The sequence below is a fragment of the Chiroxiphia lanceolata genome, chromosome 4 (genome assembly GCF_009829145.1).
Source record: "Chiroxiphia lanceolata isolate bChiLan1 chromosome 4, bChiLan1.pri, whole genome shotgun sequence".
NCBI lineage: Eukaryota > Metazoa > Chordata > Aves > Passeriformes > Pipridae > Chiroxiphia > Chiroxiphia lanceolata.
In genome coordinates this window covers 44462752-44488908 of record NC_045640.1, presented here as the reverse complement: position 1 = coordinate 44488908, position 26157 = coordinate 44462752, and the positions used below count along the sequence as shown (strand labels likewise).

The 26157-nt window shown below is 41.1% G+C and overlaps 1 protein-coding gene and 1 non-coding gene across 3 annotated transcripts; both read left to right on the top strand.

The window, feature by feature from the left end:
* The first annotated feature begins 350 nt into the window (after positions 1–350).
* NPY2R (neuropeptide Y receptor Y2) lies at positions 351–6028 on the top strand. 2 transcript variants are annotated; one of them, XM_032686935.1, is made up of 2 exons: positions 351–441; positions 3524–6028. In XM_032686935.1, exon 2 carries the CDS (start codon positions 3560–3562, stop codon positions 4715–4717), a length of 1158 nt encoding a protein of 385 aa, XP_032542826.1. In that variant the 5' UTR covers positions 351–441; positions 3524–3559; the 3' UTR covers positions 4718–6028. The 2 variants fall into 2 exon arrangements, with proteins under 2 accessions (XP_032542826.1, XP_032542827.1); XM_032686936.1 differs by lacking the exon at positions 351–441 and adding an exon at positions 471–612.
* Positions 6029–19558: 13530 nt separating this feature from the next.
* Positions 19559–19676, top strand: LOC116786511. Its single transcript, XR_004356979.1, has one exon. It is a non-coding gene; the product is annotated as a U6atac minor spliceosomal RNA (small nuclear RNA).
* Positions 19677–26157: the final 6481 nt, after the last annotated feature.

Sequence of the window (26157 nt, the reverse complement as noted above, 5' to 3'; positions counted from 1 at the left end):
CTTCTTCTGAGGAAGAGCAAATCTGTGCAAGCGGGGGTGCTTGCAACAAGGATTTCAGCAGCTGTTTGCAGCAAAGGCTGCCCCAGAAGGCATCTTCGGGACCGGGAAAACTAGGAAGCAGGCTCGGGCATGGCGGCGCCTAAACCAGCTCAGAGCTGGTTTGACCCTCCCCCTTGGAAATTCCTACTTTCAGGCCGGCATCGCTGCCGGTGTTGCCTCCCGAGTGAGAAGCTGCCGGCACACGCCGGCAGCGCTGCCCGCACCCCTTTTCCCCGCTCCCGGAGCCCGGCGGGCGGAGCCGGCGCCGCGTCCCGCCCGAGCCCAGCCCCGGCCTGCCCCGCCCTCCCGGCGCGCGGGGGCCGCCGCCGCCGCCGTCAAACTTTCGACGGGTCGAGCGGCGCTGCTGCCCCGTCCATCGCCCGGGAGGAGAGAGCCTTCCCGGTGAGTGGGCGAGGGGAGGGCGGCGGCGGGACCGTGCCGTGGGAGGCGGGAGCAGCCGCCCCCGCTGCGGAGCGAGGGGGCTCCGCTCCGCGCCCCGCCCTGCCCTGCGAGACCGGCTCCTGTGGCTGCAGCCGGCGGTGGCCGCGCTCGCCTCCCCGGGGCGGGAGGAAGGTGAGAACGGGAATGGGGGGACCGAGGAGCGCGGCCGGCGCGGGGCCTCGGCGGGGTCCCCGCAGCTCCCGAGCGCGGGTGGCTCCCGCCGGGCGTGGGTGTCTGTCCCCGGGGGCGGGAGGGCAGCGGCGCCGCACCCCAGAGGCACGTCTCTTGCCGCCTTCGCCTCCAGCAGACCCGGACCCTTCCCCAGCGCAGGCACTGCGGTCCTGGTGGGAATGCTACTTGCTAATGTAATCACGTATTCCGCTCTTTCTGCCTACTTGCGCTCAGAACCGATGTAAATCCTCTCTGGGCCTTCCTCTGCCGAAAGTTAGGCGCAATTTGATGCCTGCCCATGAGGATCTGACTGCTGAGGGGAAAAGAAATTGGAAAAAACCCCTAGTGTGGTGCAGTATGCAAGGTGTGCCAGTAAATGCACACCTAGAGAGTTAATACCAAAAAAAGAACAGAAAGGGTTCTGTCAAACACTGTGTGGTCTCAAATGCCATCTCAGTTTTATCCCCATTCTTTGAAAGAAGCTGATATTTTGCCCTCGTAACTGTCACACCGACAATGTGAAACTTGTCCAATTTATTTCATTGCTTGCTGACATGCCAGCTCATCTCTGCTTGAAACCATGGTCGTCCCTTCCCTCTCCCTCAGCTTTGTCTTATTGACAAGACCGAAGTATCTTTCATCAGCCCGAACAGGGCAGTTAAAAAAGTGTCAGAACGAAAGAAGGCTCTGCTAAAAGGAAAGGGTTGGAAGTAGGAATCAACAGAAAGTCAGGCAATAGAGAAATGGGTGAAAATATTTTTGGGAAGAAAGGGATGCTATGTTTTTTGGCTAAGCTACATCCTTCTGACTGGATTTATGGCAAAGAAGGGGAAAAAATGTGAAATTTGCCATCACTCTCACCCTGCTACTTCTGTGTGTAAATATGACCAGCTCTTATTTTGCATTGAAAAAATTATGAGATTTTAGAGCACCTGACAGTCGTGGGACCTCATAAAATCTCTAATCTAGCAATATATGCAAGCATAATTCCTGGGTGTAGGTACACAGGTTGAAAGAAAATGCTCAGCAGAGTTCTGAACTACTGCATAGCCTTGGCTGTGCAAATCGTGGTGGATCTCTTAAATTTTTAACCTGGTGTATTAAAAGTGTATTGATGAGGAATCCCTTCCTGCCACCCATGCTTAGTCTAGTAGATGAAAATTGATTATATTGCTAAAATCAACAGGGTACACCAGTATGAACAGCTGGCACATCTCAGCTGATGTATCTTGGGGTGTTTTACATCTCAGGCTTACGCTATTAATTGTCTAGTAAATGTAGACTAAACAGTATAGCATAATTTTGACCTGTTTCGTTGGGGGAAAAATACCTTTCAGTTCATGCAGTCGATCTGTTGCTTTTGCAAAAAGAATTTGCACTGAGAAATTCTTTGGGATGTTGTGTGAGATGGAAGCAAATACAAAGGGCTCAGCCACCTGCTGGTAGTCAATCCTCCTTTTTCAGTTTGGAAACCACACCGAAGGATGTCACTCATAGATAGATACTGGGAACAGAGGTAGGGATGAAAACATACCTCGGTTCCTCTGAAACAATCCACTGAAAATGGAAGGAAGAAAGTTGATCTGATTGAAAAGAAAGGACAAGAATTTTAAAAAAGGCATGTGAATCCAAACACATTAATAGCTAGACTGTTTTTTTAGGCAGACCTGAATTGAAGATGGGTTAAGCTGTGTGCAACACCTGATGGCAAGAAAGTGACGTTTCATCTCTGCTCTTGCTTTCCTTAGGGGATGTATGAATGGGAAATAGAGTGACTAAGTCAGGTTTGGCTTTCTCCTCTGTGATGTTTTCTTGGTGAGCCTGCTTGGCCCAGGCAATTTCTTACTGTTTTCCCAGGTCAAGGCAAGGAGTTGCCAGGTGTGTGGTTCTTGCTTAGCATTCCACTGATGCTCTGGGCAGTTTCCAGGGGAACATGCGTGTTCTGCCTAGGACTGAAGTCCAAGTCAGCAATTAATTGTAAACCATCCATATGTTGTGCCTGCCGAAGTCTTAGGGCAACATAGAAATTGTCTCAGCCTGTGTAAGGAGGGAAACAAAATGAGATTTTGATGCCAATGGTGAAATTCTTACTGACATCAGCAGGGGAATTCTTTGCTCTTCTTTACAACTGCAGTCAGAAATGAATGCCTGATTGGCAGCCTCCAAGGAGCTGTGTTTTCTCAAACATAACACAGAAAGGGAATATTATGTGTAACTGTGTTTTAATTGTTTCTGGGTTTGATTTCAGCGTGAATAAGTTACGCAGTCATTTCAGAGAGATTCTATTATTTCAATTCTATTACAGTGATATTTTTACTTGCCTTGTGGCACAAACTGTTCTAAAAGAAAGTTTCTTAAAGAAAGATCCCAGTAATTAGTTCACTGCTACTAAGGAGGGGCATAAACCTATAAGTATTTTGTGACTATTTAAAGGAAACACTTTTTATTAAGGAAAAATCAAAAGATTATTATGCTAATAACAGACTGGATGGTGCTGTTCCATGTAGAATTCCCATAGACATTAATGGAAGTTATGTACTAAATCAGCAGTAGTTTTCGGTAGTGGATTGTAAAAAAATGATATGCTGCCCAGCAGGATCTTAATACTTCTGCATTTACTTAGGCAAACTTTGTCTTTAAAATGCTTTTGAAATCTGTCCCAATTTTCAGCAGGAGTCATGCCTGAATAATATTCTGGGATTGGCCTTCAAATGTAAGGGCAACAGAATTTAAATATGTTAAGACAGATCTTCTCTTAATCCTGTGATGTAGCATGTGGGTCAGGAAAGAGCTGTAGCTTTAGCTCGTTGCTTCTTTCCTTAGCCAAAGTGGACTAATCTTTCCGCTTGTTCTTGTACTGTTTTGTTTTCAGAGGCAGCTCTGTGGCTCAGACCAGGCTGCTGTAAGGATGGGTCCCCTGGAAGCAGTAGGTGAAGAAAACCAGACAGATGAAATGAAAATGGAGCTGTTCACCAAGCTGTACTTGCCAAGATACACCACACCGCTCAATGAATTGGCTCTGGACCCTAAACCAGAACTGAAGGACAGCACAACACTAGTTGAAGTGCAGATAATTCTCATTTTTGCTTACTGCTCCATCATCTTGTTGGGGGTGATTGGAAACTCCCTCGTGATCCACGTGATCATCAAGTTCAAAAGCATGCGCACGGTGACTAACTTCTTCATTGCCAATCTGGCCGTGGCCGACCTGCTGGTGAATACACTGTGCCTGCCCTTCACTTTGGTTTATACGCTCTTGGGCGAATGGAAACTGGGCCCAGTGTTGTGTCACCTGGTGCCTTACGCCCAGGCGCTTGCTGTTCATGTGTCCACTGTTACTTTGACTGTGATTGCTCTAGATCGTCACCGCTGCATCGTCTACCACTTGGAAAGCAAAATCTCTAAGCGAATCAGCTTCCTGATTATAGGAATTGCCTGGGCAGTCAGTGCCCTGTTGGCAAGTCCTCTGGCCATCTTCCGCGAGTACTCGTTGATTGAGATCATTCCTGACTTCAAGATTGTGGTTTGCTCTGAGAAGTGGCCAGGAGAGGGGCAGCTCAACTATGGCACCATATACAGCATCTCCATGCTCCTGATCCAGTATGTGCTGCCTCTGGCAGTCATCTCCTATGCCTACACTCGTATTTGGACCAAGCTCAAGAACCATGTTAGTCCTGGGGCAGGGAGTGACCACTACCACCACCGGCGTCGGAAAACCACCAAGATGCTGGTGTGTGTGGTTGTGGTGTTTGCTGTCAGCTGGCTGCCGTTTCATACCTTCCAGTTAGTCAGTGACATTGACAGTCAGGTGTTAGACCTGAAAGAGTACAAACTGATCTACACAGTGTTTCATGTCATTGCCATGTGCTCAACGTTTGCTAACCCCCTTCTCTATGGCTGGATGAATAACAACTACAGGACGGCCTTCCTCACAGCCTTCCAGTGTGAACAGCGGCTGGACTCCATCCATCCTGAAGTATCAGCAGCTTTCAAAGCCAGGAAGAAACTAGAAGCAAAGAGGATTCAGTTCCCTGGGGACTCATTCACACAACCTACCAATGTCTAAGATGTCTGACTTTAAAGAAGAAATCAATATGTGGTGGACAAAGGGATAAATCCATTTGATACATGCATTTTTAATGCATAGTTTTATTCATAAAGAGTGAAAGAAAAGTAGCAGGAAATCAAGGCAGGTGCTATGGTCTGGGGGAAGTTGATTGATATCATGAGTATGTAACTATATGACTACAAGGAAATAAAAGGGAGAGGCTTTGTTTATGGCTGTCTCTAACAGAGTGAGAGACCCTTCTATTCCTCCCATATCTTTTTGACAAGTCTAAATGACAAGGGCAGAGTGTGCTGGTTTTGCTAGAGGAAGGCAATTTGTAGCACAGGAATACTGATGATGGGAGCAGGTAGTTTTTATATTGGATGTGGACATCGGGGAGAGCAGAAGTCTGCCAGGACAAAGAAGCCTGTCTGGGTGGGAATGGGCTGTGCTGGTTAAAGCTCAAACTTTTCAGGTCCCTTCTCTCCCACAGGCATCTTTACAAAGACAGGGGAATTAAGAAGAGAAATACATTATTTTTTTTAAACTTGTACTACAGTGGTTCAAACATTTGAAGTACATTAGGGGGTAAAAAAAAAGAAAAGGAAAAAGAAAAAAAATCACCATACCCACCCAAACAACAGATTCAATGTGAGGAAAGGTTGTTTCTACATAAAATGAGTTGTGGGTTTTGGTCAACCAAATGGGGTGAAAAGTTATTCCTTAAGAATTGGCTGTTATGCTGGTGAGAAAATCACGAGCCTGTGACTTATCAGTCATTCCCTGCAGATTCCTCCCTTTCATTCTCCTCTGGAAACAGTTCACAAATGCAGTGTTTTAAAGTGGCATTTGAGGGCAGGGAATGCAGGCTCAGGTCTTTTGTGAGCACTTCATAAACTGCCAATATTTTCGTTTTCAGGACCTGCTTAAATGTCTAATGTGTTATTAACTCCACAGGCTTTGAATTGTAGCTGCTTTCTGCCTGGATAATAAAACAGCAGATAATTTTGATCCTCTGGAAAGGCTGTGAGATGGTAAAGTGCTTTTCATTATTGTGGTTTTATGTCACATACTCATCTCGTCTTGGAGCTTTTCCCATCTTTAGTCTTTGCAAAAATTAAGAAGTTCTGAATGACTGTAACCTAATAACAGTGTGCTATGTTTATGTGATAACAGTTATTCTGCATGCTGTAGTTAATAGTTAAATTCCTTTTTTTGCTCAGGTATAAAATTTTAATCTGTTTACTGTGTTGCACACAGCAATGTTCAACTCTTCTATGTCTTCGTTCAGCCTCTTTGAACTCATTAAAGAGATGAAGAAAATTTCAATCCATTTTTATTCCAAGTTGCTCTGTTGCTTATCTAGAATAAAACCAAGTGTGATACTTTCACTTAGAGCCTATTTCAACAGTGACATTTCAGCTGCCTCATTTTTTTCACTCAATTTTTTGTTGTTCCTAAATTCATTGTGTACTCTCTTACAAACTAAAACCCAAAAAAACTCCAGTACTGAAATGTTTGCAATGTAATAAATAGCATCACGTCTCTATCAAGTGGAGAAATTAGTCTTTTTGTATTCAGTATTCAGCACCATCCTTTAAATATCCATGAAATCATTTGGACTTGGATTTTCATGAGGAGAAAAGGGAGATCTGGAGAATTAGCTAGTGTTTACTCAAGCAGGGAAAAGTATCCATCATTCTTAAACAGTTTTACCAAAATAGATTAATTCTCCACCATGTTCAGAACATGTTATTGTCCAAAAGTTATTTTTGTCTGAATATTAGTAATATCCAAAATGTCAGCTCAAAACTCTTACGGGTGAGGAAGGATTATAGAAGTGTGCAATTACTATGGACATCAGTCACATCTATCAGTTTCAGTTAACTCCAAACCCTTCATCAAAAGTATTATTACTACAAATAGTCTCCTTTATTTAAAAAGCAAATGGTTTAAAAGTTCTATTTAAACTCCTTTAAGCCTGTTAGAATGTGATATATAGACAGTTTTGAAGTAACCATGACAGTGTGTGCTAAAGCTACAATTGCTGGGCTAATTCTCTGTAATTTTAAGTCTGCTTTACCTCATCTTGTATAAAAGTGATTAATTACAAATTATCTTTCCATTTATTTAATGGTATCTTTATTTTACAGCTTCCTGAGCTTTCTCTGCAGCCATCACACTGAGCCAGAGATGGTGCACTAATTTATTGCATTGCTTTCTTCTCTACCTTGTGGAGTGATGCCTTGGTCAGTGCCTGCTTTAGAGTAACAAACCTCTACACAGTTTCCCGCTGCAGGGTGTGGATTCTCCCATGAACACCTGGAGATGGGATGTGGAAGAGCCAGCACAGATGCCTGTTCCATGGCTTGATCACTCCTCAGACTTGGCTCCTGCGCAAACACAGCTACGTGCTTTAGTACCCTGTTATGTTGTAGGAAAATTAGGTGTTTTATCACCAAAAGCAATGAAGTAGCAACATTCCTTGGGGTTGCCCCAAATCCCAGCTGCCAGAAGGATGTGGAAATGGGTTCATCCCCATTTCCCCCAAGGGAAAGTGAACCTATAAGCAGTATCTAACCACTGGAATGGACCCTCCATTTTACCTGAAATAGGAATCAGGATCCAGCTCTCCCCATTCAGCTGTTAGTGCTTTAATTATTTTTTTTTAAGCATTATGTTCTTATCCTCTTGCTTATGTACAAGTTTTTTGCAAAGCCAAAGAACACCAGGAGCAACTCTCATTGAAGAATTTGCTAGTAGGTGTCAGGGTACCAAAAGGAAATGTCATCACTGATTCAGGGCAAGAATTTGAACCAATGCACCCCAGTTCTCATTAGTGTGATCTAGCCAGCACGCTGCAGCCTTTCCTGAGGCAGCAACATATGTCTTCTTAGGGCTGTTCTATTGTATATAAAATAATTAAACAATGAATATCATGATTTTATGGGCAGGTGGTTATGACCTTTGCATGGCACTAAGGTTTGGGGACAAAGATATCAAAACAGATACAGACAGAATTTAAGATAGGGCTCCTCCCCCATACTTCATGAGTGCATCTACTGTAAAGATACTGCAGTACAGGCAGGATGATTGCACTGAGTAGCACCATGCTGATCTCTGGGTGGATCTTGCTTTGGACTCTGACTTGGGGTTGGCTTTTAAAATGAGACCTCTCCACCACATAGATGGTGATCTAGAATCTTAGCTGGTCGGCACTTAGCTCTGAGTGTCCCTGGAAGAACACGTTTTGATGCCTTGCGAATTTTAATGGCAGAAACTTGTCTCCAGGCTTAGGCATCAGTGCAGTACCGAGCGGTATGTAGTTAGATAGGTGCAGCTGCAGCTGTATGCTCTCCAGCACTGGCTGGGCACAAGGCAGCTCAAGCCTGGAGGCAGAAGAGCTGCACTGATGGACTTTCCTGAGGCTGTCATGCTTTTGCCTTGAGGAGAACATAGAGCTGTGCTGCTTCTGGATGAGTGTTAAAAGTCAGTGTTGCCTGTAAAGACTACAAGTGGAGAAGCAATCCTGAGTATGCTTGCTAGAGTTTTTTGGAAGGCCAGTGAAACTAGGGGGTTTTTTTATGTGGGAACAGTGCTGAACCTTCTCACCTAGCCCTGTAAGTAGCCTTCACTGAGAATTGTGATCTCCAAGAGGAGCAGCAGACTATGACTGAACAGAAAGTACACCATTGTTAATCTGAGAAAAAAATAGATTTGAACAGTTAAAATAGAAGGACTAAGCCTGGACAAAAAATGGGTTTAGTATACATATCTGTTTATATGTAAATTGTATGTCAGAGCTGTGCAAAAGTTGTTTTATAGAGGTAAGTGTGTTGAAAATAATTGTCTGTTGCTATAACCCTGTCTCATATAAATGTGTATTGTGGACAAACATACCTTACCAGCATAATAATAGATAACACTAAGAGTAATAAGTGAGTGGAAAATATTATCTGCATTTGATCTGTCAGACCACAAAAGTATCACTGAATTCACAGATTAGTATAATCCATTTCCATGCTTCATAGTTTCTAAACTCTCTTGGGGATTTTCTTATATTAATCCAGATAATGACCTTAAGGGATGAATTTTGTCTGTGGATCCCTGAGTTATTTACCTAGTACTGTCATTATAAATGCCATTCCACAACAGAAGAGCTACTTTGTGTCAAAGTACAGGTTCTTTGCCCTAAAAAGCAATGAGATGTATGTAAATTCATGCAAGATTAGTTTTGCTGAAGAGCCGTGTTTTTAATACTGCAGTACAAATGCTTATTTATGCAATCAGTAGTGATTTTCATATCTTCACTTTAAAAAAAATCGAATTGGTTGTCATTTTAAAAGGAAATTAATACAAGTAAGGAACACTGAAGCTGGTAAAACTGGATAAATAAGAAAGTTATCGGATGAGCGGCTACTTCAAGAAGCAAGAAAGAGAGAGCAAGAATGAGGCTAGTGAAGATGTCGTTGATTTATAGACATTCCTTCCTATAGTCTGAGCCATGAGAGAAACGTGTTGAAATGAAACCAGGGCAAATGAAGACACATGTAGGAAGGACAGTGTTGCCCAGGGAAACTGAGGAACTTTGAGGAGAAATTCCCTTGATAACTTGAGCCTTAAAATTCACATCATGTTCTCAAGCAAGTAAACCTGTATCTGTACATTATTTCACCTGAATGCAATATAGCTAAACAGCTCTGTACTGATAAGGTATCAGAAGTAATGGATGTGTTACTAATTCTGGCCAGTATATGGGATAAATAATGTATACAAGCTCCTCATAGGCTTGTTTCAGATGGGATATATGAAAAAAAATGGTGCTTGCATCAAAATCTTTTCCCTCTCAGACTTCACTGACTTCCTGTGGAAGGAAGAGAGCTTCTAGCTATAAAACTTAGAGACTGTGGAATTACATATCTGATGATGGAGGCACAATTGAGCTTGAAAAAATTATAATTTTTTTTGCTGATACTGTGTAAGAGAAACAGGCTGTACTTTGCCCCTTGGACCTGGAGCTGAATTTGCCCAAATGGAGTTTATATGAAACAGACTTTTATTTGTACACCTCACAACCCTGATAATTTACTAACTCTGCTATACAGGATATCTTCAACAGTAGAATCCATGCTTAAAAGTCTATTGGGCCAAAGTATTTATATCCCTTCAAGTTTGCATAAAGAAATAGAAGTTTAGGACAATTCTCCTGTTTACTGGCATTCTCCAAAATTAGAGCTATTTGTATTGAATTTTAAAGTTTGTTGGCAGCACTGTGCCTTAATTTATTTATGGTAACCAAGCTGATGAAACAGCTGGCCTTGCTCTGGTTGCACTCTGGCTTGGGGCAAGCCCATCTCAGCGGAGCATGGCTACAGTTACCCAGCCATTCCTCACCAAACCAAACCTGAAGATAGGAGCTGAGGCAGAGACACTCTTCCCCAGTGCATTCTGAGGATTGCTCCCAGCAGCTGGGCTGGGGAAAAGTGTTTTTCAGTGCTTTGAATCTCAGTTTATGCTGCTCTGAGGACAACACATTACATTTGGCAGTGCTTCATCCCCGTTACACTCTAACAGAGCGTCATCGTGCAAGTGCTGCATGTGTGCTGGCTCTCAAGTTCAGTGTAGTCCACATTCCAGAGGTCAAAGACAGCTGACAGTAAGTGTTTACAGACAACCTTGTACTGAGTGCATGGAAGCTGCGTACTCTCACAGGGAGAGCTATAGGTCAGTGAGCCTGGGCTGATGACACTGGCTGTGGCAGTTCACCTCAGGGTGGCTCATCCTTAGCCTTAATTATGGCTCAGTCTGGTACCTCCCACTGTTTATAGCAATGATGTGGCCTGAGGCACCAAAAGCTGACGACCACTTCATATTAATATGTGAAGTGAGTGGTGGTAGACTGCCACTTTGGCAGTGCATTTCTTCCCCATGCTTCCATCAGCTGTACTACTCATACCAGAACCGAACTGGCAGGGAGATCCATGGCGGAAAATATTTTGCATATAAGAAGTGTAATGTTCTTATATTGACAAAAACACTGGCTGACTGGTGGTTATGTAAAATATAAATACTTTAAGACAGAGCTGGATGCAAGCATGGTGGGATGGTAGCATGCAGCTGCAAACCTCTCCTTTGTCACCGCAGCATGAGGCAGATGCTGCTTTAGGCATTGCTGATCAGAGGAGTCAGACCAAACTTTCTTTCCCAGAAGAACTGCTTTGATTTAAAATGCGATATTCCATGGTCCAATTTCTCAAATGGGGTAGAAACTTCTTGCCAGGAAAAGGTGATTTAATCTGCTCTTACAGTTATCGAGACATCTTGATCAATTCCTCAAATTTTCATAAAAATCCCATGATACAAAAAATATACATAAAATAACACTTTGCCATCTAGTCATCTTTGTCTCAAATGGAGGAGCTAATGGTTTCTGTACATTTGGAGGGGGTTGTTTGAAATGGTGAAGGAGCAGAAAAAAATGGGGGAGCATTTCCCAAGCATGGACATCTACCTCTGCTTGCACAGAGCCACGCAGAACTTGTACTAATCAGTATGACATGCAGGGATCGAGAAATCCCTGCTGAATAACGCTAATTCCTGCTTCTGTAGATGACCAGTGAATTTTTAGCGATAGGAAGGCACAGTTTATGGTCTCCAATGTTGAGATCCCTTATGAGTTATATTAAGCCAGAGGAACTATTTCCAGGACAAGTAGAAATAGAAATGAGGAAAGAGTTAATAAAGGCAGTCTCATTGTGTACAGCAAGTTTGCTTTCTTCAAAGCTGAACATCCATGGTTAGCTCAGTTAACTGGAATTGAAGGTAGAAAAAGGAATTCTCATTACATTCACAATCCTTATTTTATTTGCTTGCTTTTTTCTAATGGGGCAGCAAAGGGCTTCTATCCAACTCAGTGTATAACTGATTACTGGGACATAAATCGAAATGAAAAATCATGCCCTCCATAATTGCTATTCAAAACCCCAAGCTTGAAATATACCCTGAAAGGTTGCTTGCAGTTTTATCAATCCCATTCATCATCCTTTCCCTTTTAGTGCTTGTGCCTATGCTATGAATGCTGATTTTAAACATCAGAAGAAGCTGACTTTCTGACTCTTAAGTTAGCTGGAAACCCCAATGATGTGTCGGCTTATTCTTGACAAACTGCTATCTAGTGTCTCTCATGATCTCTTCTTCTATCTTGGGCTATAAGATCAGGTAGTAACTTCCTTTAACCTTACTTTGTGTTTATTATTTAGCTATTCCTGACAAACTCTTAGAACAATTCATATTCTCATATGCATCTGTTGCATATGTATGATACAGATAATCTCTGGCTTCTCTGATTTTCTTATGATAGAATATAGCTGTTCCAATCCATTAAAAAAAAAATCCAATCCATCATTTTTATTGCTTAGTTTACTACTTCTCTGAGACATAATACAGGTGATGCCAGAAAATGTTTCTCTCTCTATGAGATTAGATACATGGCAAGCTTGGTACTGATATAAAGGAGATTAGAGTATTGGGCTGCATAATGCTTGAATCTTGATTTCTGTATAAACTCCCCAAGCCTACAACTTCAACAACTATTTCCAATCACTATGCAAACCCCAGTAATTTAGCACCAATAAAGCAGCAGAAAGAGCTGCATGAGTGCTTGAGAGGACCAGATGGCAGGATGAGGGAGTTCATGTGACTTGAAAAATATTGAACTTTGGCTCAAGAAGGAATTTTGCTTAACTATTTCGTCCTGTTACACAGAAAGTTGCTTGTCCCTTCTGTTGCAAACAGGTGTTCATAGTGTGGGCTCTGCTGCTGAAAGGGTAGGTTCCTGGGCAACAAAATACACAGGCCTTTGTGTGTGATGCTGGCAGCACTGTAGTGTCCTTGAATACCCCCTCTTCACCTTTCAATGCCCATCTTCCCACCCAGTTTGCTACAGAAGAGATTTTCGTCTTGGGTTCTACAAGTGACAATCCTTCACGGTCTGTTTACAGCCTTGTGTCTCTGCAAATCCTAAACAACTGACATTTAAACAGTGGGGAAGAGCCAACAGTGCAAACAGAACTAAAACTCTATCACAGCAAGCCTTCCTGTTTAAAGCAAATGAAAAGCTGACTCATCAAAGAAAAACAGGTAAAATGGGGAAGGTGAGAGCAATAATGCCTTATTTTGTTCCTAGGTTGATAATTTCAGATTAGAAACTGCATTACATTTTTCTGATAAAGTTACACCTAACCAGTCTCCGAGTTGCTGAGACAAAAAACAGATCAAAGAGGCAAACTATTAGGACTTTTTCCAGGACAGACTGAACTGCACTTCTAGTCTTTGTACCTGTGCATGTGTGATTCTTGGTGTTGGTTTCTATAACTGAACTCCTGCAAGCTGATGTGCTTACTGCTGAACTTTGATGGATGGCTACCAGCTTCTGTTACCAAAAGAACTAAGAGATAGAGAAAGGCAAATTTCAGTGAAAGATGATTTTGAATTCATGCTTCCAAATCCGTTTTATTCTTTTGAAAATCTCCCCACAAGCAGTTTCATACCTTTACATATACATATACATGCACTTAGCTCATATAACCTACTCTCCTTCAGTTGCATAGGAAGATCAGCAGCATCTGACTGAAATTTCATCGAGCCTGTTGTACCACTCCAACTGAAGGTGGCTAAGTAGTGGGCCTTCATTTTACCTGGATAATTTGGAGGATAATTGGGAAGCTTGTAGACACTTTACTGTCCTTGGTAAAGTTCTGGTTCACCCATGAGGATGCAACCAATATGAACGATCAGGCCCTTGAGAGCCCAGTCCACCAGCAGATTTCCCTAAGGCTAATACCTGGCAAAGTAAATGGAAAGCATGCACTTTGCATAGTTTGCCACACTTCTTTCCTTACAGTGGAGCTTACATCTTAGGCAACATTTGAAATAGGGTTTTATGATTGTTTTTTAATGTCTGAAAGTCATATACAGCCTCATTTATAGCCTGATCCTCTCAGAGAACGCTGAGAATCTTTGCCTGATGCAGATTTCAGTTTCTCACTAGACACCTTTCAGGAGGAAGGAGCTGAAAGTCAACCCTGAACACAAATGGACAGCCTAGTTTCTTCATTCAACCTTAGAGAAGGATAAAATCTACACAGAGAGAATTGCCTATTAAAGTTCAACAATTCATTTGATGTCCATTTTCTATTAACATATAGAGCTTAATTGATTTTCAAAACAGCTCATTTAAAAAATATGATCTTAGGCAGTGTTCCTGGTATATTTTTGTAATGTGACTGCAGGACTGGTAAAAGGGAGATGTAGGCTATTAAGGCACAGATGTGTTCACATTGCTTATAATCTTGGAAACACTTAATGCAAACCCTGCTAGATCTGAACACTGTGGCACCTAGCAACTCTGGAGTACTTCAATCCTAATGTACATTGGCAGGTATTTTATTCAGGTGAACAGCATGCCACTTGAGGTCATGATTGGTTTGTAAATCCATGCTGAAGAGCTCTACTGAACTCTGTAAAATTATACCAAACCAAAATATTCTTTTGCATGGAGAAAACTAAAGAAAAGCTTGACAAGTCTTAAAGACAAGTCTTATTATTTTACCATCAGTTATTGTGTTACGTTTAATACGAAATTATTAGTTGCCTAAGACAGAAAATTGTTTTTTTTTCTTTTTTTTTTCTTTTTTTTTGAGAAAGGCTTAATTTGGGTGGAATGTTATAAGAAAAAGAAGAGAAAGAAGTAAGACATTGGTAATTATATCTGGAAATGATGGAGTGAACTGTTGAGAAAGAAAAAAAAGTGTTTTTCATGCAGAAATTTATATTACACACTCTTTTGCTGTCAGAAAATGTAACTAAATGCTCACACTTGATGTTTTCCAAAGCAAAGTAAAAACAGAACAGTAGACATGTAAGCTGATGATCAGATTCTCAGCTTCCAGAAATTAAATCAGTGTAGCTCCACTGCACATAGTAATACTAAGCCCATTTATATCCCACTGTGGCACCAACCTGAAGAACTCTCCCTTTCACATGCTCAGTATCAGGTAGAGACAATAAAAAAAATTCACTACATTAGCACTATGACAAAATTTTTCATATGCCCTATTTTTCTGTATTTGGAGCTTTGTTTGGATGGATTATTGGTAAATGCAACTTCTGTCACAGAATATTCTGAGTTGGAAGGGACTCACAAGGATCATCGAATCCAGCTTGTAAGTAAATGGCCCCTACAGGGATCAAACCCACAACCTTGGCCTTATTAGCCCTCTGCTCTAACCAACTGAACTAATCTCAGCCTCTTTAGACTTCACCTGAATTTGAAATCTAAGAAGTCTTAGATGCCGGAGACTATGTTCCACTTTCAATTATCTGTAGAATCTCGAGACAAACGTCTCATAAAGTGCTATCAGGCTATTTCACTAAAACCTCAAAAAACCCTGATTTTGAGAACATTAAATTTTCCAAATGAACTGAAGTTGGATGTGCAGAAAAACAAAGTGAGCAATTTCCTTTTAGAGCAAAGTTTCAGCCCAGAATTTGAGAGAGACCATCTGTCATTATAGCTACATGTACATCTAAGTGTCCTGTCTGAAATCTCTCTTGAGGTAGGAGGGAGAGTAGAGGGGAAAGGGGCTCTGCACGCCAGAGCAGCCAGGGCTAGAGTCACAGCAGTTGCCAGCAGCAATGGGCACATGGGAAAAAAGGCTGATGAGTTGGAGGCTTTTGGGTAGGAGGTTGAATGGAGATGCCTGAGAATGGGATAACAAGAAGATAAGGGATTTTTTTGCAAGAGAGCTCAAAGGTACACATTGTGGAGATAGAAAGGAGAAGTAGAGGTCTTAGATCCAGAAGGTTAAATTTTATAAAAGAACAGTTGTGTAATAGGGTGATAGAGTCAGGGATCTGAGCTATGGTCGGGGAGCTAGGCCTGTTAACCCCATATCTATGAGGTGCCCTTTTCACTCAACCGAGTGTTTTATTATAGGATGATGGCGATATCCACTGGTCTCCATACTTTGTAAGTATTATGAAAATTGAAAAAAAGTCCTATAGGGCATTCAATCACTAGAGCAGGGAAGTTTCACTTGTCTTTGTGTTATCTTAGTAAAAAAAAAAATTTTATTCTGAGTTTGTCATGGTAGTCACAAGATTTTAAGAGATCCCAGGGAAAAATACTTTCATAGTTTTTAAACCTGATGCAGTTCCTTGTTTGTCCTCACTGCAAACCAGTGGACAGTTCAAATGGAGCCTGAAGCTCCTCATCAGCAGCCAGTTGCCTTGCCAGGAGTTTCAGCAATCCACCTGATGGCTGGCAGTTGCTCCTTCATCTTGTTCCCATAGAAACAGAGACAAAATAGTCAAACTTAGGTAAAGCTTTTTTTTCTCTTTTTTTTTTTTCCCTGAAAGAAACAACAACAGCAAAGATGTTCATGAAGTGCTCCTTATTTTCTGTGACCTCGGGCTCTTTTTCACTGGAACTGACAGAAAGTAAGCAGCCAGCTACGGAACCATAAGATCCTGTGGAAACTACAAGAGGTACAGGCTCAAGTGGTACAGAGATATTGAGATATTTCCTCAGGAAAGCATACAGACAATGAATCAACAGCAGTGAAAGATCAGTAGGAGTTTACCAGATAAAAAATAAACAAAAAAAATTATGGAAAAAACCACCTGTAGGCAGGAGTTCCTGTCTTTGTAATTTAATGGTATTCACTGGCCCTAGTGAGTGACAAGCAAAATATATTGTTTGGGTTTCTTTCACTATTCCATATACAGATATGATAAAAACATTTGTTGAAATTGAATTCTTTCTTTTGTTATAACCATTTTCTGTAAAGCTAGTCTTGTAGATTTGTAAGTGCTTGTGCTCACACATCTTTTGGGCAATATGTTGCTTTCACTTATTCCTACTGAAATTATTTTGGTTCTCTAATGGTGCAGAGGAGCAGCAGTTGGCCCAGCAACTGTGTTTTATGGCACACGTTCCTGTAAAGGAAGACAATTTTACTTGGCATTTAAATGTGCCAAAAAGGAAAAGAAAGTATCTTTCCCAGAATGGGCTCCATCCTGCCTCAAAATTGGTAGATTTTATCAGCTGTGAAGCCCTTCAGAAGGGCCTCGACAAGTTGGAGAGATGGGAATAGAAGAACCATCTGAAATTCAACAAAGGCAAATGCAGGGTATTGCACATGGGAAAGAACAATCCCCTGCACCAGTACAGGCTGGTGCCTGTAGCTCTGCGGCTCTGTGGAGAAGGACCTGAGAATCCCGGGGGAGAACAAGCTATCTGTGAGCAAGCAGTGTGACCCTGTGTCCAAGAAGGCCAATGGTATCCTGGGGTGCATTTGAAAGAGTATGGCCAGCAGAAACTGGGGCACAGAAAGTTCCACCTGAATATGAGGTAGAACTTTACTGTGTGGGTGAACACACAGTGGAACGGGTTGCCCAGAGAGGCTGTGGGTTCTCCCTTGCTGGAGATGTTTAAGAGCCATCTGGACACAATCCTTTGCCATGCGCTCTAGAATGAACCTGCTTGAGCAGGGAGGTTGGACCAGATGCCCCCCTATGGTCCTTTCCAACCTGACCCATCCTGTGATTCTGTGGTATTTCAGACAGACGTATCACGTATGAATGACAGTGCTCCATCTGGATTCAGACTAATCACAGAATTATCCCCCCCTGTCCATCATCCCCAAAGGATGAGACTTTTGGTTCTCTTAGTGAGATATTACATGAGCAGGTGGATGGCCATTTAAAACCAGTCTCCAGATAGATTTGTTAACAAGCTGGAAAAACATCCATCCCAAAAGTTACTGTAATGAAAAGCGCCATTCTAGGAGCTAGTTTCCATATTGTGACAGGATTTCACAACATTTTTTGGTGTGTTTTCATGATAATTTAGAATCTTATATATGCAGACACTAATTCTTGTGGTCTTCATGCCTCGGCAGCCTTTAGGTACTTCTACTGCAACAGATGAGAAAGCTGACTAAGCTGGTGATTGTCAAGACTAATAAAATGGCTAAGGAAAACTGAAATCTTTTGTCTGTCTGTATGAGAAACATCTATTTCCAATAACGCTTTCACATTTTAATGCAGACAGGAGTGATTCCTTGATGGTTTTCATTAGTAAGGAACATTTTAGGATTTTACTTAAAGTACATTTGCTAACAAGAGCACTTACTTTCCTTCCATCGTTTTCTTACTTGAAGTAGAAGGAAGTAATTTTACATGTTATGAGAAGTCAAATAATGGTGAATCCTACCTCTTCTTAAAATCTGGTAGACAGAAATCTGCAATTTCAATTTAGAGCAGCTACGAGACTTAAAAAAATGAGATTGATTTATTAATTTATTTTTAAGGGATAGACAAACCTAGATTCTCTGCTTTACTATTCCTTACTTCTTGGTGCCCCATACATCAATTCATTCAGTTTATTTGCAGCTGACTCAAAAATTTGAACTCTCTGCTGAACATGGACTTGATGTAACTTATTTTTATTCATAACTTGAGACTCAAGCAAGATAATAATAAAAACTCTTACTTCACCATCTCACCTATATTGAAGATCGCACCTTTTGTATATAGAAGGTTGCACTGAAAATTACCTACAAAATGTAGAGTTCATTTTTTTAGAGCATCACAGTGGATAGACAAGGTTGAATCAGAGGTCTGTCTAACCCCAAAAGGCCAGAAGAGGTGAATAATTGAGAGAATACTGACAGAATAGGCATATACTGACAACTCCCCCCAACACTTTCTGTTTTCTGGAGAGTTACACACACTGCATATAGGTGATCTATATTAAATAAATCCTTGCATGCTACAAAATTGTTAGATTTCAATTCCACAAACTTGTCCGAGCAAACCTGTCTTGCTTTTTAAGCTTATTCAAGAACTTAATATTCCCTGGCCAAAGATTTGAAGGCTTAAATATGTGTTGCATGGGGGACTAATGCTTCTTTGGTTTCTTTGCATCTGAATCATTGCCATTTTTTGTCGATGTTTCCCTCAGCAAATGAAGTCTGAGAGCTTCACCATAAGGTCTGGTATATCGTTGCCTTGTGCTTATTCATAAAAAGATCTACTAACCATTTGCTTACCTAAAGCTGCACTGTAAGAGAAATAGGGACTTAAACTTCAGCAAATCCTATTTAAACTAGAAACTGAACTGTTTCTACCAATAAATGATGACCTGGGTGAAGACAAAACAACTACTAGAAAATGAATATTTATTTATTATCCAAGGATACAGGCTGGTTTTATCTCTTTTCGCACAAAATTACATAGTAATACATTCAGCATTTTGCTACTTGGCTTTTCATCAGCAAATAATTTCTTATAAAACCAAGCAGTAGGCCAGCTATCAGCAAAAGGTAGGCACGAAGCATCTCATTTTTTGAGACATGAAAATCTAACAGGAAAATACTGCTGCTTCTAAATCTTTCCTCTGCTGCTTGTATTTAATAGTGTTGCTGTGGAATATGCTTGTGGTGCTTTCGAAGGGTCCTGTGATGGCATCAACAGATGGTTGAAAACAGAACTTGTCTTCTGCACCCCCAGGACTAGGAGGAGCAGTGGTAACACAACACACACCAGTCAGACTGATGCTATGTACTACCGATTATATGCCATTTCTCATAATCCAGATTTCTCTGTGTCCTTCAGTAGGACTTCTGTTTGCAAAAGTGTGGGCTTAGGATCCACTCGGACCTGGGAGGTCTACATCTAGGAGTTGGATGGCAGGTTTGAAGTAGGTAGTTGAAGAAGGACAAGGTTTATTTACTTTGATGTCTGGTTTTCTGAATTGTGGAGCATTATCATTCTGAACAATGACCTTTTTTTTACGTGTTTCATGAAAGGTTAGCACTCCCCTTACAAGGGTGGAAGAGGCCCTGATGGCCTATACAACATGCATAGGGTTAAGACACTGCCACCTACTTCATGGCATCTATGATTAACCTGAGGGAGTGGTATGAAGTTGTGTCAGGGGAGGTTTAGGTTGGGTATTAGAAACAGGTTCTTCACACAGAGGGTGACTGGGCACTGGAACAGGCTCCCCAGAGAAGTGGTCACACCATCAAGCCTGTCTAAGTTCAAGAAGCTTTTGGACAATGCTCTCAGGCACATGGTGTGATTGTTGGGGATGGGTGTTGAGGATGATCCTTGTGGGTCCCTTCCTACTCAGAATATTCTGTGATTCTGTGACAAGACTCATCTTTAAAGTTGCTGTTTGTCCAAATTCACTGGTAGTTGTTCAAAAATATTTCAGACTATCGCACTGCATAAACATAGCTATTCCAGCATTTGAGGTATAAAGACAAATTCACAGAATCCCCTATTATAGCTTACAGAAGACTTCTAAATGTGGCTGTTAAGTGAGCTGCCAGAGCTGAATCGGGATTTCTCCACAATACAGGTGAAATTCAGGTTTTGGATGTGTAGTGGTAAAATTCCCTTTTGCCTTGTTCTTGCAGGTGCTACCCTCCTTCCCACAAAGCATTGGGGAAGTCCTGTAGAAAAGGAATGTAAAACAGTGCTATGCCCCACCTCCCGGTACTCTCCTGCCTGGCACTGAGTCTGTGCTTTGGGAAGGAATACAGCAGGCACTCCTGATTGGAGCATGGGCACAGAGAGCAGGAGTGAAGGTGCCAAAAGAGCTTCTAGTGAGCAGAGAAGCCCTGCATTTGTCTGTCACTTCTGAAGTGCCCCTATGGAGTGCACCAGGGAGTTTGCTGTGCAGTGGCAGTGGGAAGGCCATACAGATTAAGGTTCCCTCTCCCTCACTGCTAGGGCTCTGTACCATGGCATGGACTCTTTCAGTATTTCAAATCTTTTTTGGGAGTTTGTTCACTTTCCATGTGCACCAACCAGGTCAGCCTCTCATTCAGGCAATAATTCTACAGCATCGCATGAGACCAGCAGCATAAGCAACTGCCTAGCTCAAACCACATTGTGAAACTTGTAGGCATAAAATGATTAACAGAATTTCTAAAATCTGAAGAAAATTTAGTGATGGCTGATTTCCCCAGGCACTCTAGAAATACCTTTTTCTTGTTGAAAACATATATAGGTCAGTCAAGTGTTATCAGTAACTAATTTAATGAGAAGGCTAATAGTTTCACTGCTTCAGTCATCAGTTTTTCTAAAGCTGACTCTATTTTCAGAAATCTGGGTTGGTTTATATACATATATATAAACAAACATACAAACAAGCAGCAAGCAGCACAATCTACAGATGAGTAACCTACCTCATATTTCATCAGAAGCCTCTGTCACTCCTCCTGTAGTTAGCACTTTTTCTCCCATTTACTAATTCTTTAAGGATTGACCTAACATTTTACAGTTTATCATGATTCAAGAGCAGAGCACAGCCAAGCTGTTTCAAAAGCACACTGAAAGCAATTTCACTTTGTAACCCAGGCCCTCTGATCCTACTTTGACAGCGTGTATTGAATTAGACCAGGAAAATGGTCTGAAATATTCTAGTCTCGCATATATTCTGAGCAAGAGAGGGGCAGAACATGACAACTGTGTGAGAGGAAAGAGCTGCCCTTTCCTAAGCACTCAGGAAAGCGTGCTGACACTTAATCAGTATGGGGGTGGTCTGGCTTGGTGTTATGGACATAGTTCATACTGAATTTATAAAACTTCTCTGCCTAGTGTCTGGAAGATCTGTTACTTGTGATAAAGATCCCAGTACCGTTAGCTTGGAAGTTGCACAGGGCTCCCTACCTACCTGCAGTCCTGCATGTAAGGAGAAAAAAACCCCATGGAGTGCATTAGAGACTTTTTTTTCTTCTGTTAAAATGCCTAGCAAAAATCCCCTGTATAAAAATTACAAGTCACCACCTTCTGCAGCGACAGCACCTAATGGCGTAGAAGGAAAAATCAATTCAAATTATACAGTAAGCAGTATGGCTACCCAGGGACTTTCTGTTCTCAGCATTCCCTAAGCCTTGAAGTGACCAGTCAGCGACAGCAATTAGACAATGGAGCAAACACTTCTTGAAAGGACTTATTAACCACGACTATCACATAGTGTGATCATGGTCCCTTCTAATCTACTTTATTATCCTATTGTTCACTATGTACATATGTTTGATCTGATGTGATGGGGGACTTTTATTTTTTTAGGGTTTTGTGCAGTAAATAATTAAATATCTAACTACAGATAAGGGAAAAAATCAAGACACTGAGCAAGTTCAATGATGAAAAAAACCAGGGCTGGAATGAATCCCAAGTGATTTTCATTTATTCACTGAGCTGAAACAATTTCCTTGAAAGACACTACAGATTCAGTACACAATGCTGCTCAAGAATGTCACGAGCAGCACGCTATATTTACAGTGAGCTATGAAGTAATATGAAACAGAAATTAGACACATTCTCTTCAAAGCTTGACAAAAGCTAAATATAATGGGATGTCCTGACAAATAAATAAAAAAATAAATGTATGCAACTTATGGAAAAAGGACTTTATTATTAAGGTAAATGTTGCTGTTTATTACCTGCCGCATACTGGTCTCATTTCTTCAAAGTAGCAAGCAATATGCTTCTGTTAGGGAAAACACTCATTTCAGTAGTGCAGATTTAGAAACAAAATAGTATTAATTTACATTCATTTTGAATTTTCTGCAAAATTTAATTTTAAATTTTATTTAATTTAATATATGAGACTACTCAGTTTCAAAATGCTATCCTAGGAGCTGCTCAAGTTGTACAAGGTGGTGTTGAAGAAATCCACTATTAACAGCATTTTTCAGTCTCAGATCATAAAATCAAAATACAATGGCAAAAAACCATAGCTATAAATGAAACTGGATTAAAGGCATATAACCTCTAGGAAAACTGATTAAAATGCCAAATTGTAAATCGATTGAAAGGTGAATTCTGTGCACAGAGGCATGACTAGTTGCAGAAAGACTGAAGAACACAGACATGGCCTATGACAAGCACACATTTATACGGGAACATGCTGCAGTCTCCTGTTACATAGACAGCAAGGGAGATAACAATGCAAACAACGAGACTGGCAGTGCCAGGGCTGTGACTGAGCAGAAAGTGGCTTGACCCAAAGAAAATCTCTGAGGAAACTGAAAATTTTCAGAAGTCTTTGTAAAGAAACTTTTTTCAAAGTTCTCAAAAGCAAATGGCAAAACTTTCCAAAAAATCTAAAATGACTTCTTTAAATTAAAAATTAGTAACTAGCTTTTGTGGGATTTTGTTTTTTCATTGTTACAGTAATACATAATGGTAGTCTCCCAACCTTATTTCAATATAGGAAAAAACATCCACTAGAATGTGGAACAACTGGAAAAGTTGTCTGATTTTGCTTTGAAAAGCCATGAGAAGTCTTTCCGTTTTCCTACAAGAATCAGATGAGAGCAAAGTAAATGGGTGAGGAGAGCTGGCTACAGTAGAAATGCACGTATGAGATAGAAACAGAACTAGGTCAAATTGTGTGAAGTGTACGTGCTTTATAAGGGAAAGCCTAAAAGTAAAGAAAGTGTGGAAAGGGATTCATTGCCTATCAAGCCTGAAGGAAGATAAAATACAGAAACAATTAAATGCCTGAAAGATTACAGTATTTTCAATATTAAGAATGTGTATTAAAAAGATTAGCATAATTGACAATGATTTAATATTGTATAATTTAAAGTGTAAGGACCTGCAAGAGGCTAGAAATGATAAATAGTGTTGTCAAAAGAAAAAGCAATCTCTTTCTGCCTATGTTTACTTTTCAAATATGTTACATCATGACTTTTTCAGTGAAACATTGAGATTTTGATTAAAGCAAGTTCTATAGGCTGTGTCTGTTTTCCATTAAAAAACCCAACAAATTTTCACTGAAAACAATCTTAAGTTTTCATATTTACAATGAAAATTGTAGAGGCTTTTCAGAAAAAGAGCCATTTTCTGATGCAGGTACCTTCAGGCACCTTCAGAAGGAGGCCTGGAAGTGAATTCATGTTGAAATAGGTAAGACAGGAATTGAGAGAAATGAAAGCAGCTTGGGAAAGGACATTTGTGGAAACAAAGACAAATGAGTGTTTTAAAAAAATATTTATGCTAGGCTGATTCCAATAACGTTGTGAGGCTCGTGAGCCATGGAAAGCAAGAAAATAATAGGACCAAATAGAGAACTGGCTTGGGAGATGGATAGAGCTCATACTCTCCACCACCCTTCCCAAAGTGATGACCCTCAGGATCCTGGGTGACCAGCTGAGGAGGAGCCATCTGCCCAGTGAAGGGCAAGTTGAGTAGCTCTACAAAGCTGTTGTAAAGCAGAACAGGCAATTAATGTAGGGAATTGCATGCACATGAGCTTCCGATTTGCTTGCATCTGTTTGCCATAATAAGCAAGCAGTTAGGTCTCACTGCTCCATGTACCCAACCACATGAGTTGTAAAGACAGTACTGAAAGAGATTTGCAGTTAAATTGCTTGAGCAGACTAAACACAGAAGGAACATTTTAAATTAGCTGGATTCAAATGTCAGCTCACTTAAAAAATTAGAATTAATCTGATCTATCACTGTCTTGCACGTCTGTCAGCATCAGAAAATCACTAGCTGGCAAGAAAACAAAACTGGCTGTCTGCTCTAGACCAGGACAGCAGAGCTATCAGATTTCAGGAAAGTTTTTACTTTTCTTATGAAGGAAAACTTAGGGAAAAATATAAATTAGCTTTAAAAGAGAAAACTCTTCTACCATAATGGCAAGAGAGAAAACTCAAATAGCATATGTTATTAATAGGGAGAGAGAATAGAAACTATATTATTAATAAGAATAGTAAATATTTACTTCAAATAATTGCATTCTTGTGACTGCTGCCCGTGAAATAAATCCCATTAATACAAAGATGAAATTATTCATTATTACTCTCTGCAGTCATTACTATATTCATGCTTCTTTATTTTGATCCCAATCTTTATATTCCTCATGAACATCTCTCACTGAAGGTGTGGGCCAGGGTGCTCAGGTGCTCAGCTCCAGCGTGGACTGCAGGGCAGGTGGTTTATTCCCACACTGCGTCAGACTGAGAGCACACATCTCAAGAGCAGCCAGAAGTACAGCACCATGGCAATCCTGCTGTTTCTTCCTTCTGTTGCTGTCTGGGATGTGAGCTTTCCTATGAAGTGAGGTCATGTCAAAGACTGCCACATCAGCCCCAGGTAACTTCTTGTCTGGCTCCCAAATCCAGCTGTGAGCCCAACAAGGAGCCTTCAAATATTCTTTTCCTTTTTCTAACAAAGAGGAAACATGCAGAAAATGAGACTGGTGTGCGCTGTGTTGTCAGCAGACTGCCTGGGGAGTGACACACTGCCAGCAGTCAGTCAGCTGACCAGTCACTCTGAACATTTGCAAGAGATTATTTCTTTCCTTCATTTATCTGAAGCTAACTTGTTGCTCAGCCCTGAATTGTTCAGTGGAGAAAAGGTATGGAAGCCTCTGTTTAGCTTTCAACATAAGTAGATCCTGTGGTGTCTAGGCAGGTGATAAGGAAACAAAAGTGTCTCCTGGTCTGGATCCCCTTGTTTTTTTGGCCAGGGTGCAGAGAGTGATGCTCGAAGGGAATAAATTTACACCAAGCCCATGTTAAATGGCACAGAGGTCTAACCTCAAGCATATTACAGTTGGACTCAATGATCTTAAAGGTCTTTTCCAAACTAAATGATCTATTTACCAGCCTTGGAGTAGCAGCAATCCCCTTCCTTTTTCTTTATGTAACATTTTTCTAACACCCATTTACTTCTCCTGAGGAAGCAAAGGGAAGAAGACACTACTGCTGAGGTCCCTCTGACCAGAGATGTCAGACTGAGAGGAGCAGGGTCCATCCGACCTGTGAAGTGTGCAACCAGCACAGACTGACTCAGCCCCAGTTTTTGTACAAAGCCAACATATTGAATTTATTCTCCTTCTCTTCCTCTTTGCAGTATGCACTTAGGTGCCAGTGAGAGTAACCAACAAAAGAACAGTGGCTCCAATTACAGTCTGTTTCCCGACTTGCTCCAGGATAAGACTGAAACAAATGGCAAAGCTGTAGCTTACCCACAGTCTTTAAAGAATCCATCTTTTCTAACATTTAGACTAAATTCAAGCTGTGATTCAGGGCAATTTGGTGCCGGTAGCTGATGGTCTGTCTTTAAAGTCTATGATGTGATTTTTAGCCACTGTGTTGCATTATTATTATTTTGCATCTCATGGCATGAAGTTAATTTTACACTATCCTCAGTATTCAGGAATGAGATATGTATAGCAGAAAGCGAAGTAAAAAGACTTCTCTACATTAGGCATGCACACCAAGAACAGAATGGTCAGTAGCTCTGCAATGCACATCTAGGCTCCAGCAGGGGCTGACATAAGCTGGCACACCAGTAAAACCTTGTTCAGTATGATGCCAAAGTACCAGTTTCTGGAAGAACACAGAACCAGAGACCCTTAC